This window comes from Dendropsophus ebraccatus, chromosome 3, assembly GCF_027789765.1.
Source record: "Dendropsophus ebraccatus isolate aDenEbr1 chromosome 3, aDenEbr1.pat, whole genome shotgun sequence".
In the NCBI taxonomy this organism is placed as follows: Eukaryota; Metazoa; Chordata; class Amphibia; order Anura; family Hylidae; genus Dendropsophus; species Dendropsophus ebraccatus.
The window spans coordinates 190,844,781-190,861,023 of NC_091456.1; the positions used below are offsets into that span (position 1 = coordinate 190,844,781).

The 16,243-nt window shown below is 42.5% G+C and overlaps 2 protein-coding genes across 2 annotated transcripts in view; one reads left to right on the top strand and one right to left on the bottom strand.

Moving 5' to 3' along the window:
* Positions 1-16,243, bottom strand: part of LOC138786862 (zinc finger protein 665-like) — a 143,814-nt gene that overhangs the window by 29,394 nt on the left and 98,177 nt on the right. The gene's annotated exons all lie outside the window — the stretch shown is intronic.
* Positions 11,479-16,243, top strand: part of LOC138787593 (uncharacterized) — a 36,236-nt gene continuing 31,471 nt past the window's right edge. Inside the window, exons 1-2 of the mRNA XM_069964939.1 lie at positions 11,479-11,769; positions 12,549-13,996. Of these exons, the coding sequence (XP_069821040.1) occupies positions 11,607-11,769; positions 12,549-13,996 (1,611 nt within the window). The 5' untranslated portion in view covers positions 11,479-11,606. The remainder of the gene's footprint in view (positions 11,770-12,548; positions 13,997-16,243) is intronic.

Below are 16,243 nucleotides of genomic sequence, written 5' to 3' on the forward strand. Positions count from 1 at the left end.
CTCACCAGCTCACTATATATACTACCCCTCACCAGCTCACTATATATACTACCACTCACCAGCTCACTATATATACTACCCCTCACCATCTCACTATATATACTACCCCTCACCAGCTCACTACACATACTACCCCTCACCATCTCACTATATATACTACCACTCACCATCTCACTATATATACTTCCACTCGCCAGCTAACTATACGTACTACCCCACACTATCTCTCTATACGTACTACCACTCACCATCTCACTATATATACTACCACTCAACAGCTCACTATACGTACTACCCCACACCATCTCACTACACATACTACCCCTCACCAGCTCACTATATATACTTCCCCTCAACAGCTCACTATATATACTACCACTCACCAGCTCACTATATATACTTCCCATATATATATATATATATAACAATTCAACAAAGATTATATTTTCATTTTCTTTATATTCAGTCAACATACGGCTTGTCGAGTGAAGAGGACAGTGTCCTCACTGAAACGGTTTCAGAAATCTCAGAGTGGAATTCAAATCTGGTGAGTATAATAAAGTATATATATAATACTAGTGCTAAAAGGCCCTATCCATAAAGTACAATTTTATAAGTATTTATTTATTTTTGTCATAATTTGTTGTTAGATTGATTTTTATCATATATTGCAGACTGAGGAGGAAGAAGAGGAGGAAATACCACCTCCAACACCAAATAGATACGCCAATGATACAGTAAGCTAATATAAATATATATATATATATATATATATATATATATATATATGCACACAAAAAAGATTAATAATAAATAGCCACCTATGGAATCACGGCAGGAATTTATACACATAGAGGGAGATTTTTGCTGTCTATTGGATCAGGCTGTTGTTCCCATTGGCAACAACAGCCGTACTTTGTACGGTGTGGAACACTGCCTTATTTTCTATGGTATCCCGGCATAAGCGTATACACATAGTATACGCTCCGTCCAGGATCCCATACAGTGGCACAAACAACAGACCTGTCATTTTTCTGCGTCCGCAAGAAAGATCTGTAATTTCACACGATGAAGCGAGCGGCTCCGGCCGCTTGATTCATTGTGTGCTGTGTGAAGTTCTGATGCGGGTGCACGCGGATGTGCCCGCATCCGAACTCTTCGGCCGAAAAGATCATCCAGCCGGTACTGCATTATGGGCCGAGAGGATCTTTCAAGATACGGGCCGCTCTCTTACGCCATATGAACATGGCATGAAAGATCATCCGGACAGTAATGCAGTACAAGGCCATGTTCACATGGCGGATTAAACAGGCTGTTTTGAAAATCAGTTGTGAAAAAAGAACGTGTCTGCCTCCGATAATTATTTCTTACTTTGACGATTTTATTTTATTTTTTATTTTTTTTTAGGCATTTCAACAACTTTTAAATAGACTACAAGAAAGAGTGGATGTTGAGAACCGATTGGATCCCTACTCTTTTCAAAACGACCCTCAATGGGGTCCAAATGACCGGAGACCAGTTATTATACCAGACACCGAGGGAAGGCTGCAAAATAATAATTGGTGTCACTGTATGGAATGCCGGGTCATGCAGAACGTGGAGGAGTCTTTGCTGCCATGAGTTTTCCCAGATTATGCATTTTAAAGGAGAATATCAATGTGTATGTTCACACCCTGATTTTGAAGCATGGGTTCTTGATGAAAGAACTTTGCAAAACTTTCTTGGAATGGGAAATGTTGTCGTTGAAAAAGATTTTTCTAAAAATCGAAATAGGTTAGTCTAAAACATTTATTACTAATGTGTTTTTCTATTGTTTCATTTTTTTAAAGTGGCTGATATATATATTTTTTATCTTTTTTAGACATCTACGTTGGGCAGCCTATAGATCTTTTTGCTCGTTGATTTATGGGCTACTGGGCAAACATAATCGAGTCCCAATTCCTTCTTGCGCGGTACACAAAATAAGGGAGAGATATCCAGATCCCTCGGACAGCTACACAGGTTTTAAAAGGTTTACTGAATATAATTCCTTTCATATGCACTCTGCATTGAATTTTTAAAAAATATGTTTCAGTTAATTACTATTAGAGATGAGGGAACCGGCCCAGGTTCTGGTTCGTATGAACCTACACTCCTGGCTTCTGATTCACGCTGTCTGCCTGCTCCCTGCAGAGGGTGGATACAGCCTAAAGATCGACTATAAAACAGGGATAAAGCCTATGCCAATGGCTGTATCCCAGTTTTTTAAGCGGTCGTTAGCCTGTATTCACCCTCTTCACGGAGCGGGTATACAGCGGGAATCAGATGCCAACAGTTCACGATCATAAAAACATGAACCTCTGCCGGTTTGCTGATCTTTACTTACAAGGTTACTATTTGGTTACTGCGATAAAGCACTTTATTTTTTTTTATGAGGCAATTTTATTTAACATGTTAGTAAAATACTTTAAGTTATAATGTTATTTATGATATTATAAGTTGTTTACATATCTAATAAAAAAAAAATTTAAATTGTTATTTAACAAAATAGAAAGTTTATTTAAAATTTTGAATAAAAAAAACATGTTTACAATAAATCAGTATTGGTGGTGTTTATCTTAGTCATCAAAATATAACAATTCTTTTTAAAAAAATAAATTTAATGAACAAAATAACAGCAGATATTGTAATCAATATTTTTTCAAGTTAGCTACATCAGTCATTGTAATCTCAGTATTATTCAAATCTTGATGTATGTTCTGAAATGATTGCAGCTTTGTCAGGTCGGGGCACTGGAGCGATGTTAGTTGGCAAAGATGGACGTCTCGACTGCCAAGTGCTAATTGTTGGATCCAAGACCATTTCAACAACGGTATCCATCACCTCATAAAGAAACTCTTGAGACGTGGGTTCATAGATTGCTTTGACAACCCACGCCCTGCGCCCTTTAGAATACACAACTTTGTGCCGTAAAGACCCAACAGCATCACCATGTGCACTTTCCTTCCTCACCGTAGCTTGAATTCTTCCAATGTTTCTGTTGTGGTCTAGAGCGGCTAGTTGGGTTCTGGCAACCATAGAGTCAAAAAAAAGTGTAATCTCTTAGGGCGGTATTTGAGGCAAAGATTATGATACACCTCCAGTTCACCAGTATGGCAAAAATGTGAAATCTGTTGAATATCTCGCAAAATCACAGGGTTCATTACAATTTTGACCAAAAGATCGTGTGCTGGTGTATTTTTGGAGAGCCACATTGTATTTGCAATTTTTTCATCAGACAATGTTGGGTGGTTACAGCTTTTGCTTAAATCTTCCTCAGTCCAAGAATGCTCGTTAGTCACGTGATGGACTACAGACTTCCAACGTTCTAACAATACCTCCTTATTTTTTTCACAGTGTCGTGAACACCACCACATGTGATTTTTAATTGGCTGTACCCAACTGCTTAAAATGTCAGCATATTTTGATTTAGAAGCAGTGTAAATTTTGTTACCAACAGACTTTGAAAGGTGCCAAACATTAAATTGGTGTTCAATATCAGGATATTGAACGCGCAAAAGTTTTCTAATCGCCACGTGGCGGTCGGTGGCAAGCACTGCAATGCGTAAGTTATTTTCAATTAATTCTTCAAGGCAATTTTGAAAGGCCTTTTTTTTCTAGTGCCACAGATGATAGAGACGGTAACAATTGCTCTATTGAAAAATTGCAAATTTTTTTGCTTTCTGCATCCATAAGTGAATAAATGCAGTATTTGGAAAATCCTGGAGAGTCACACTGACCGTCACCTGTTAGGTAGACAGGTGAATTGCCTAATTCTTGTAATACTTTTGATTTCTCCTTTTTCCATTCAGTGTCTACTGCTGGAAAAATGTACTCCCTTTGCATTCTGAAAAATGTTGTTTTTGAAATACTATACATGTTGAGTAATTTCAAAAAATTTTGCACTTTCAAAAAACTACTTCCACTTAAAACAGTGGCCGTGGTTAACAATATATTTCCAGCAGGTGTATTATTTAATTTAGGTTGTGTTTCCCACAATGGCCGCTCATGTCCATTAGCACACAATACATGAATGGACATGTAACTGCCTTGTAATTTTTTTTTGTATTTGACAATTGGTGCTATGCATTTCTTTTTGGATGGACAAGGGATCAAGCAAATTAATTTTTTTAGGCAAGACTCAAACACCAAAAATTTTCGATCCCTTACAGCGTCTTTATCGGGAGATGTAATGTCTTCGTAATCTTTACCTAAGTCAGTTTCATCGTCTGTTCTAACCAAAAAGGATTCTTCTGGGTCATCCTCACAGTCACTAATGTTGAAAGTTGTGTCTTCTGGGTCAATATAAGTTGAAATTGAAGTGTCATGCTCTGTTGGCGCAATAATCGGGCTTTCCACTAAGTGACTTGAGGAAACAGGCCTCAACATAATTGGTGATATTGGTGGCAAATTTGCGCCTTTTAAATTAATGTCACTTGTAGTAGTCATAGTTTCTGGACAGAATTCTTGTTCAATCAGATCAGTGTCAAATTCAAAATTTAACGAATAGGTATGATCAGAAATTTTTTTTGACATTTTTGTTGATGTTGGAATATCCAATTTAAAAGGAGTAGAAGTGGTTGGTGCAGATGTATATCCTTCTGTTTGGGAAGTCATAGTACTTACAGATGGAAATTCCTCAATCTGTTCTGTTTGGAACACTGATGTAGGATTTGAAATTGTTTCTGTATAATCCTCCGTTGGAGCTCCAGTTGTAAATTCTGAAGGTAACAGTTGTTGCGCTTCCACACTTTCCACGGCTGAAGTTTTGGTTGACCTTGACCCAGACCTTAAGATATCATCTTTAGAAACTAAACAACGGCACATAACTTTTTTGTTTTTTTTTGTGACACTTGTTTGAATTTTTTTATGTTTACTAAAGATTGATGGTATAGTGTTGGTAGCAAAATCTCGTGTATCTGGGCGTATTATTGTTTGGGGAAGAATATGAGATAGCTGTGATGAAAAGGTTTGAGACGAGATTGAATAATCTTTAGCTATGGATTGTAGACTTTGTTCAATTTCCAAACATGAAGAAGTTGGATCTGTCGTAAGAGTATGTTTTTTCTTTAGACGCTTTTTTGATGGTTCATCTTCCATTGAGCCTTGTGATTGAGACATCATTGAAGAATCAGTACGGTACAAAGAAGGAATGCTGGTAACAACTGAGAGGAATGAGTTAATCCATCCAAAGTTTGAAGGAAGAAAAATAAATTCTTTTCTCATGAAACTCTTTTCTCACGAACTTCAGATTATGAGACTGAATCCTGTTCAAGGACATATAGCTGGTCCACCGTCTGTTCCCAGCAGATAATAAATGTTATTCTAGAATTCACATGCAGATAACAAATGTTTTAGTATTAGCATCCTTATGTATGTATCAACATCTTATGTAAACAATTTTAATTGAACATTTAATCTTATTGTATCAAAATATATCCGTAGTTATTCGTTCTTTTGAAGTTGATGACTTGCATAGTGTATGACTTTGCATTTTACATTCATATCCATTGGTTTTTCCTGTATAAATAAAGGTGGGTTCTCAGAGATGAAAACACACCAGACTTGTTTGCAAGATACGTAGTCTGTGTCCTCATTCTAAGTGCATGGTGTGGGAGAGGGGATCCGGACCCATTCTCCAACTTAATTAGGAAACAGCCAACAACAGTAGGCCTTCTTTGGGAAGGCACCTCGACAAGGGAAAAACGAAAACACTAAGATCAAAATTTGCGCGGTCCACTGGGTCATTTTGGGCCTGGTCCTCAAAGGGTTAATACATTGCTTATTCATAGTTTCCCATCTTTCCAATATAAAGTTATTATGGATTCTGCACAGTTTTGCTGTTATCTAGGTACATTCACCACCACCAAATGCATGGAATCATCAGCTCTCAGTCCACTCCGACACCGCTCCATGCTCCTGGCCCTCACCCTCCGAGACGGCATCATGTGTCCTCCTTCTCTTCAATGGGCCGGGTTAGCGCTTCTAACCAAGCCAAACTGAAGTGAAGGAGGATGGCGGTGGCTGCTGTCACTGTTTCCCTAACAGCAACCACCAGTACCGTGTGCCCTCCCCCCAGAGCTCACCCCCTGACTGTGACCCCTCACTCATGACACTCACCCGCAGAACGCTGTGTTTACCGCCGGCAACCCCCCCCCTGTGGCTCACTGTCCCCCGTCAACCGCAGCTCCATCACTCCATAACCGTGGCACCCCCCCCCCCCCCCACACGACTCAATCGTGGCACCTCCCGTCACCCCCGCCGCTTCCCGGCGCCACTGCGGGTAACTTTCCCCCAATCGCCAGCGGCTGGCTTCAATCACGGCACCCGCTGTCACCCTCGATGCTGGCCCGCATCACCCGCACGGCGATTACTGGAGGCACCCCCCCCCTTGTCACCCACGGCTCACTGTCCCCCCCGTCACCCGCGGCTCCATCAGCTCACTATCTCAGCTCTGCTACACCATCTCAGCTCTGCTACACCATCTCCGCCATCTCAGCTCTGCTACACCATCTCCACCATCTCAGCTACACCATCTCCACCATCTCAGCTCTGCTACACCATCTCACTTCTGCTACACCATCTCAGCTCTGCTACTTCACCATCATCAGGCATAAGCATTGCATGATGGGAAATGTAGTTTCCTATCTTGATAATAGACCATCTTTTAGAAAAACTGGTAAGGCCCCATTCACACGTCTGTGTCAGTTTTTACAGTCAGGAGATCCTGATCAGGAGGTCACAAATGTCATCAGGAAAGTATCAGGATTTCCTGACAGTAATCCGTTTTTATCATCAGGAAAAACCTTCAGAATTTCCTGATGAGAAAAAAAAAGTGTTCCCAATATGGTGTAGTATGCCAACACACAGCCCCTAGTGTACCTGGATGGCCACAGGCTGCAGAAGTACCACTCCCATCATGACCTTATTGGCAGGTCATGATGGGAGTTGTACTTCTGCAGCCTGTGGCCATCCAGGTTGCAGAAGTACAACTCCCATCATGACCTGCCAGTAAGGGCATGATGGGAGTTGTAGGTCTGCAGCTTGTGGCCATCCAGGTTGCAGAACTACTACTCTCATCATGCCCCTGCTGGCAGGTCATGATGGGAGTGGTACTTCCGCAGCCTGTGGCCATCCAGGTTGCAGAACTACTTCTCTCATCATGTCCCTGCTGACAGATCATGATGGGAGTTGTACTTCTGCAACCTGGATGGCCCGAGCAGATGTCATGTCCGGTCGGGTCCGGTTCGCAGGGGTGGGGTGGGGTGTGGGGGGGGTGACAGCTGATGTCCAGTCTGGTCCGGGGGGGGGGGGAAGTAGTCGGATGGCGCGGCGGGGTGATCGGGCGCGGGGGGGGAAGTCAGACAGCGCGGGATGATGACCGGGCGCAGGGGGGGATGTCGAGCGGCGCGGCGGGGTGATCGGGCGGTGGCAGGGTGCCAGTGGTTGCGATCCGGAATCCCGGGCACTTTCCTGATGTACATTAGGAAAGTGCCCGTGATTCCGGCCCTCCCATACAGTTCAGCTACATGCACTTTACACATATACAGCTCTACTGTGTACACATACAGCTCAGCTACATGTACATTACACATATACAGCTCAGCTACATGTACATTACACATATACAGCTTAGCTACATGTACATTACACACATATACAGCTCAACTACATGTACATTACACACATACAGCTCCGCTACATGTACATTATACATATACAGCTCAGCTACATGTACATTATACATATACAGCTCAGCTACATGTACATTACATACATATACAGCTCAGCTACATGTACATTACACATATACAGCTCAGCTACATGTACATTACACATATATACAGCTCAGCTACATGTACATTACACATATATACAGCTCAGCTACATGTACATTACACATATACAGCTCAGCTACATGTACATTACACATATACAGCTCAGCTACATGTACATTACACACATACAGCTCAGCTACATGTACATTACACACAGGGCTCTGCTGCAGGCATATATAACACACACATACACAGCTCTGCTCCACACACATCACACACAGACAGCTCTGCTGCATACACATCACTTCAGCTCATCCAGCACAGCAGAGTCCTGCATACACTGAGCAGCAGCCCTTGATCATGTGACTCCTCCTCCTCCATGTGACTGATCACATGACTGTGACATCATGGCAGGTCCTGGAAGCTCAGGGGAAGCACACGGCTCCTGTACAGCTCTGCGGGTGGAGGGAAGGAGCTGGGGGGCAGCAGGAGGGTTAACCCCTTCAGGACTGGGTAGTTTTCTGTCCTGTTTGGATACATTACTGGGGCCAGAACTGTTTTTTTTTTCTCAGGCCTGTGCTGAGTTGTGTTACATTGTTTCCTCTTTCATCTATTCAGATTCTTCCACTCCAGGATCCTCTGCTGATATCTTCTATATAAGAGACCGACCCATCAACCATGGAGAGAGACAGAGACAAGATGGCCGAGAGGATAATAACCCTCACCCTACACATACTCTTCCTGCTTACTGGGGAGGTGAGGGATTCTGGGAGTGATGTCATCATGACATCATTCTTATCTATGGAATAACAGATGGATAGGACTGGAGAGGTGAGGGATTCTGGGAGTGATGTCATCATGACATCATTCTTATCTATGGAATAACAGATGGATAGGACTGGAGAGGTGAGGGATTCTGGGAGTGATGTCATCATGACATCATTCTTATCTATGGAATAACGGATGGATAGGACTGGAGAGGTGAGGGATTCTGGGAGTGATGTCATCATGACATCATTCTTATCTATGGAATAACAGATGGATAGGACTGGAGAGGTGAGGGGGATTCTGGGAGTGATGTCATCATCATACCTCCCAACTTTAGGCGAGAGGAAAGAGGGACATGGACACGTCCCTAACCCCACCCAAAGACACGCCCCTAAATCAGTCATAAACGCAACGTTTCGGTGAGTCTATCGCCATTGTCACACTTCAAAATGGTGATTGACTCGCTGAAACGTAGCGTTTGTGTGTTTGCTGTGCTGCACTATTTGTTAATGCTTTGCATGTTGATGGAATAAACACTTCTTTCTCTATCTCTCTCCTATCTATCTATCTATCTATCTCTTATCTATCTATCTCCTATCTATCTATCTATCTATATATCTATCTCCTATCTATCTATCTATCTATCTATATATCTATCTCCTATCTATCTATCTATCTATCCCCTATCTATCTATATCTTATCTATCTATCTATCTATCTATCTATCTATCTATCTATCTATCTATCTCCTATCTATCTATCTATCTATCTCCTATCTATCTATCTATCTATCTCTCTATCTATCTATCTATCTATCTATCTATCTATCTATCTCCTATCTATCTATCTATTTCCTATCTATCTATCTATCTATCTATCTATCTATCTATCTATCTCCTATATATCTATCTATCTACCTATCTATCTATCTCCTACCTATCTATCTATCTCCTACCTAACTATCTATCATCTATCTATCTATCTATCTCCTATCTATCTATCTCCTATCTATCTATCTATCTATCTATCTATCTATCTATCTATCTTTCTCCTATCTATCATCATCTAGATAGATAGATAGATAGATAGATAGATAGATAGATAGATGTGCAACGCCCTGGCCCCTGCAGATGGATAGATAATAGATAGATAGATAGGAGATAGATAGATAGATAGATAGATAGATAATAGATAGATAGATAGATAGATAGATAGATAGATAGATAGATAGATAAAAAGAAGTGGCTACTTGCACAGCCTCACACACAGCTCCCAGCCCCCGCAGCTCCTATCTCCAGTCCCGCGGCCCCTGCACTCTCTTCTCTCCTGCTTGTCCCGGACAGGTGACCTCATCATCAGCGAGGAGAAGATATGCAGGGGAGAAGATAAGCAGGGGAGAAGATGAATGCCAGTGCCGCGGGGCTGGAGATAAGAGCTTCGGGGGCTGTGCGGTATGTGAGCTGCCTGCTCAGGGCTTTGAAAGGGACAGAGAATGTGACCTGTCAGTGGCCACTGACTGATACTGAAGGCCGCAGCTGCTGAGTGTCAGATGGCCTTCAGTGTGAGTCAGTAATCAGTGTGTGGCAGCAGCGGCGGCACCCCCCTCCCACATGTAACTGCGGCACCCCCCAGGGACCCCTCACTATGTCCAACACCTTCCCTGTCAGCTAGCCTCCTACACCATCCCTCGCTAAGCACATACTTACTGAAGTTCTGTGCTTCAGCCCTCCAGCGTCTCCTTCCATCTCGGCTCTGGGCAGACATCACTCCTCTGCTCCGCGCCGGAACGCAGGGGATGAGAGAGGGCTCTAGTGACCGGAGGCAGAATGCAGCTTCCGGCCACTAGAGGAAGCTGTGCACAGCCCGTATCTGCAAGCTCTCCATCAGGAGCGCTCGCAGTTAAAGTGACAGGTATGTTTTGGGAAGCGGGACACAAGGGGGCCGTTCCGGGACAGCGGGACAGGACCCCGAAATCGGGACTGTCCCGCTGAATCCGGGACGGTTGGGAGGTATGGTCATCATGACATCATTCTTATCTATGGAATAACAGATGGATAGGACTGGAGAGGTGAGGGATTATGGGAGTGATGTCATCATGACATCATTCTTATCTATGGAATAACAGATGGATAGGACTGGAGAGGTGAGGGATTCTGGGAGTGATGTCATCATGACATCATTCTTATCTATGGAATAACAGATGGATAGGGCTGGAGAGGTGAGGGATTCTGGGAATGGATGGAGTGATAGTAATGTGTCTCTCCATACACAGGATTACACAGTAGTGAAGAAGTCCTCTAGTGGGCGCTGTGGGGCCCCTGGGTGTGAAGGATGGGGAAGAACCCTGAGCCCAATCCCGGGGCCCCTGATACATGAGGAAATGGAGGAAGAGAAGATCCTAGAAGTCACCAACAAGATGGTGGAGCTGCTGAGTGGAGAGGTGAGACTGTGGCTGCTGGGAATGCTGGGACATTATACAGTAACACCACTGGAGGGGTGGGGGGGATGACTGTGTGATCATTGTGTGTGTCAGGTTCCTATAAGGTGTCAGGACGTGGCGGTCTATTTCTCCATGGAGGAGTGGGAGTATGTAGAAGGACACAAGGATCAGTACAAGGATGTGATGCTGGAGGATCAGCAGCCCCTCCCATCAGCAGGTAATAGACAGGACTATATACACACCTCCTCTCTGTATTATCTGGATGGAAAGAATGAATTCAGTCTCTGTATGTGTTCCCTCCAGTCAGATCCAGTAAGAGAACAGCACCAGAGAGATGTCCCCGTCCTCTTCTCCCACAGGATCAGGTAGATGGAGATGTTCCCTATGATCTGTACATCCCACCTGACTTCTCCTCCTGTCTGATGACTTTTACAATATTTCTCTCACATCTTATGAATCAGGGGGAAGATGAGAACATTATTAATGCTCCAGAGACAGATGTGAGCAGTGATGAGCAGTATAAGGAGGACATCACTACAGGGAAGGATCTGAACTATATTAATGCCACGGTCAAGGTGGTAAAAGAAGAAGAGGAGACATACATGAGCGGTGATGAGCAGTATAAGGAGGAAGTTACTGGAGGGAAGAAACTGATCTGTTTTAATGCTACAGACATCAGGGTAAAGGAAGAGGCAGAAGAAGAAGAGACAGATGACAGCAGTGATGAGCAGTATAAGGAGGACATCACTACAGGTAACCGCCCAGGTGAGTAGTGACCACTAAATGCAGAGAACAGTCACACATTCTCCTCAGTCACCGGCTGTAACTATTCTGTGTGGAATATTATAAGCTCTGTGTCCTGTCAGTTTTCCAGCTATATAATCATTCAGCCTAAGTTCTAATATAATATAGATGAGGATGTGACGCGGCTGCAGGTAATAACACATGATGTGTGTATAATATATGGAATACAGTCATATAATATGTGTGCGCTGTGCCGCCCTGTAGCTGGGTTGTGCTTCACTATCTGGAGAAAAGTGCGGCACTGCCAGCAGAACATTCCCCGTCTGATGAACATGTCTCCAGTTCTGTTAGAATTTCCCACACTTGAATAGTCGTGTCCCACCGGCCCCCGGACTGATGGCGTCTGTAGCTTTTATACATTTTCCCTCTATTTCAACCTTTAAACTCTATAAGACCTGAACTCAAGGTCATAGAGGACTTTTCAATGGGTTTGGCCAATATTCATAACCAAAATCAGCCTGAGAACAACATAGAGTTCCTGCAGATGATGTTATTACCCATAATGCATAGTGACGCTGGAGTCCTGTGTTACTCTGAGCCAGATCACACGGAGCAAAAGCCTTGGAATTAGCGGAATCTCCACCGGCCTCAGTGTGTCAGTGGGAGAGCTCGCCCGTCTCCGCTTCTGCCGTTCTATAATTCTTATTATGTTACATAAAAAAGAGTAACTTTCCATGTCTGCAATATGTTTAAGCTTCTATTACTGGGAAATCAGAGAAATGGTGTTTTCTCCTTTGCAGATGATTCTACCAGGAGCTCAGGGGGACATCAGATCTCCTCAGAGGATCATATCACACAAGATACATATGAGGAGCCGTCCACTATCCCAGATACACCCTCAGCCCCTCACAGCAAAGATCTCTCATCTCATCCTGTTATACAAGTCCCATCTTCTGCTCCATCACAGCAAGCTGACATTTACAGAGAAGACGATGAACATCAAAGAGAAAATACAGGAAAGCTGCAGTTTTCATGTTCACAATGTAAAAAGATCTTTGCTCTAAAAAAATATCTTAAGAGACATCAGAAAATTCACACAGAAGAAAAGCCATTTTCATGTTCAGAATGTGGGAAATGTTTTGCTCGGATATCAAATGTTCTTGAACATCAAAAAATTCACACAGGGGAGAAGTCATTTTCATGTTTAGAATGTGGGAAATGTTTTACTTGGAAATCAAATCTTCTTAAACATCAACAAATTCACACAGGTAAGAAGCCATTTTCATGCTCAGAATGTGGGAAATGTTTTATTCAGAAATCAGATCTTGTTAAACATCAAACAATTCACACGGTGGAGAAGCCATTTTCTTGTTCAGAATGTGAGAAATGTTTTGGTCACAAATCAAGCCTTCTTAAACATCAAAAAATTCACACAGGTAAGAAGCCATTTTCATGCTCAGAATGTGGGAAATGTTTTATTCAGAAATCAGATCTTGTTAAACATCGAAGAATTCACACGGGGGAGAAGCCATTTTCTTGTTCAGAATGTGAGAAATGTTTTGGTCACAAATCAAGCCTTCTTGAACATCAAAAAATTCACACAGGGGAGAAGCCATTTTCATGCTCAGAATGTGGAAAATGTTTTACTAAGAAATCAACGCTTCTTGAACATCAAAAAGTTCACACAGGGGAGAAGCCATTTTCATGTTCAGAATGTGGGAAATGTTTTATTCAGAAATCAGATCTTGTTAAACATCAAAGAATTCACACGGGGGAGAAGCCATTTTCATGTTCAGAATGTGGGAAATGTTTTACTAAGAAATCAACGCTTCTTGAACATCAAAAAGTTCACACAGGGGAGAAGCCATTTTCATGTTCAGAATGTGGGAAATGTTTTATTCAGAAATCAGATCTTGTTAAACATCAAAGAATTCACACAGGGGAGAAGCCATTTTCTTGTTCAGAATGTGGGAAATGTTTTATTCACAAATATGATCTTGTTAAACATCAAAGAATTCACACTGGGGAGAAGCCATTTTCATGTTTAGAATGTGAGAAATGTTTTATTGGGAAATCAGATCTTGTTAAACATCAAAGAATTCACACTGGGGAGAAGTCATTTTCATGTTCAGAATGTGAGAAATGTTTTATTGGGAAATCAGATCTTGTTAAACATCAAAAAATTCACATAGGGGAGAAGCCATTTTCATATTCAGAATGTGGGAAATCTTGTAGTCAAATCAAATATTCTTGAACATCAAAAAACATTTCCACGGGGAGAAGCCACTTTCATTTTCACAATGTGAGAAATGTTATGGTCATAAATTAAGTCATCTTTGACATCAAAACATTCACACAGGGGAGAAGTTATTTTCATGTCCAGAATGTGGAAAATATTTTTCTCTGGATTTATAACTCGTTAGCCATCGACAAATTCAAATAAGGAAGAAGCCGTTTTCAGGTTTAGAATGTGGGAAATGTTTTACTTAAAAAACAATTCTTGTTGAGCATCAGAGAATGCAGACAGGGGAGAAGCCGTTTTCATGCTCAAAATGGGGTAAATGAATATAAAGGATTGTAAATAAGTATAAAGGAAAATCCTAGTTAAACATCACCAAGGGGTGATGACTGTATGTTGTAGGAGTAATGCCAGGATGCCAGGAGGTGTTGTAGGAGTAATGCCAGGAGGTGCTGCAGGAGTAATGCCAGGAGGTGCTGCAGGAGTAATGCCAGGAGGTGCTGCAGGAGTAATGCCAGGAGGTGCTGCAGGGGTAATGCCAGGAGGTGCTGCAGGGGTAATGCCAGGAGGTGTTGTAGGAGTAATGCCAGGAGGTGCTGCAGGAGTAATGCCAGGAGGTGTTTGAAGGTATATATTACAATATTTTATAATGATTTTACTATTGTCAGGGATTAGTGTGCTCGTTCAGCTCTCATTTGCAGCACAGTCCTGGCAGGCTTTATCTGCAACTTTGTTGCTTCTTTTAAATGCTGGGAGGATTAAAGGGGTTGTCCGGCGATAAAAAATTATTCACAGAATAACACACATTACAAAGTTATACAACTTTGTAATGTATGTTATGTCTGTGAATGGCCCCCTTCCCCGTGTCCCACCACCCCCACCCGTGTACCTGGAAGTGTGGTGCGCTATACATTACCTGTCACGTGCCGACCACGGTCTCCGATCCTCAGCAGTGACGTCTTCTTCGGGAGGCCGGCGGATCTTCCCGAGTGCCGGCCGCCCTCTGCAGCGTCATCCGAAGCTCAGCCGCGATTGGCTGAGCATAACTGTGCTGACGATCGGAGACCGTGGACAACACGAGATGCGGTGAGTATAATGCACCACACTTCCGGGTCTAGCGTGGGTGGGGGGAAACACGGGGAAGGGGGCCATTCACAGACATAACATACATTACAAAGTTGTATAACTTTGTAATGTGTGTTATTCTGTGAATAATTTTTTATCGCCGGACAACCCCTTTAAATTAAGGTCATGTTGCTGATGAACTCGCTGTGATTATCCTTGTCCGCTCCTTGTTGGTTAACCACTGCGACGTGTCAATGCCTGTAACAATAAAAAATCATGTCAATAACTCAATAATGAATAAAGCTATGTTAAAAATGAGCCCACCATTGTTTTTCTTGTGTGATTCTCTATGTGTTTGATGTGTAACATGACCCCCTTCTTACTGAAAAAGTTGAGTCGAAAATGGCAGCTTTGCAGATGGGCGTCACCCGGCCTCAAATGTTTTCCCCCTCCCATGCCACAAATGGTAAAGTGATATCAGCAAGTGCTTCCGTTTTTATCAGGGTGTATCCTAACTTATGGCCCATCCTGTGGGTGTATATATATATATATATATATACAGTGGGGAAAAAAAGTATTTAGTCAGTCACCAATAGTGCAAGTTCTCCCACCTAAAAAGATGAGAGGTGTCTGTAATTGACACCATATGTAGACCTCAACTATGGGAGACAAAATGAGAAAACAAATCCAGAAAACCAGTCTGATTCTGTAAGAATTTATTTGCAAATTATGGTGGAAAATAAGTATTTGGTCAGTAACAAAATTCCTCTCAATACTTTGTTATATATCCTTTGTTGGCAATGACAGAGGTCAAACGTTTTCTGTAAGTCTTCACGAGGTTGGCACACACTGTTGTTGGTATGTTGGCCCATTCCTCCATGCAGATCTCCTCTAGAGCAGTGATGTTTTGAGTCAACACAGACTTTCAACTCCCTCCAAAGGTTTTCTATAGGTTTGAGATCTGGAGACTGGCTAGGCCACTTCTGGACCTTGAAATGCTTCTTATGAAGCCACTCCATTGCCCTGGCGGTGTGCTTTGGATCATTGTCATGTTGAAAGACCCAGCCACGTTTCATCTTCAATGCCCTTGCTGATGGAAGGAGGTTTGCACTGAAAATCTCACGATACATGGCCCCATTCATTCTTTCATGTACCCGGATCAGTCGTCCTGGCCCCTTTGCAGAGAAACAG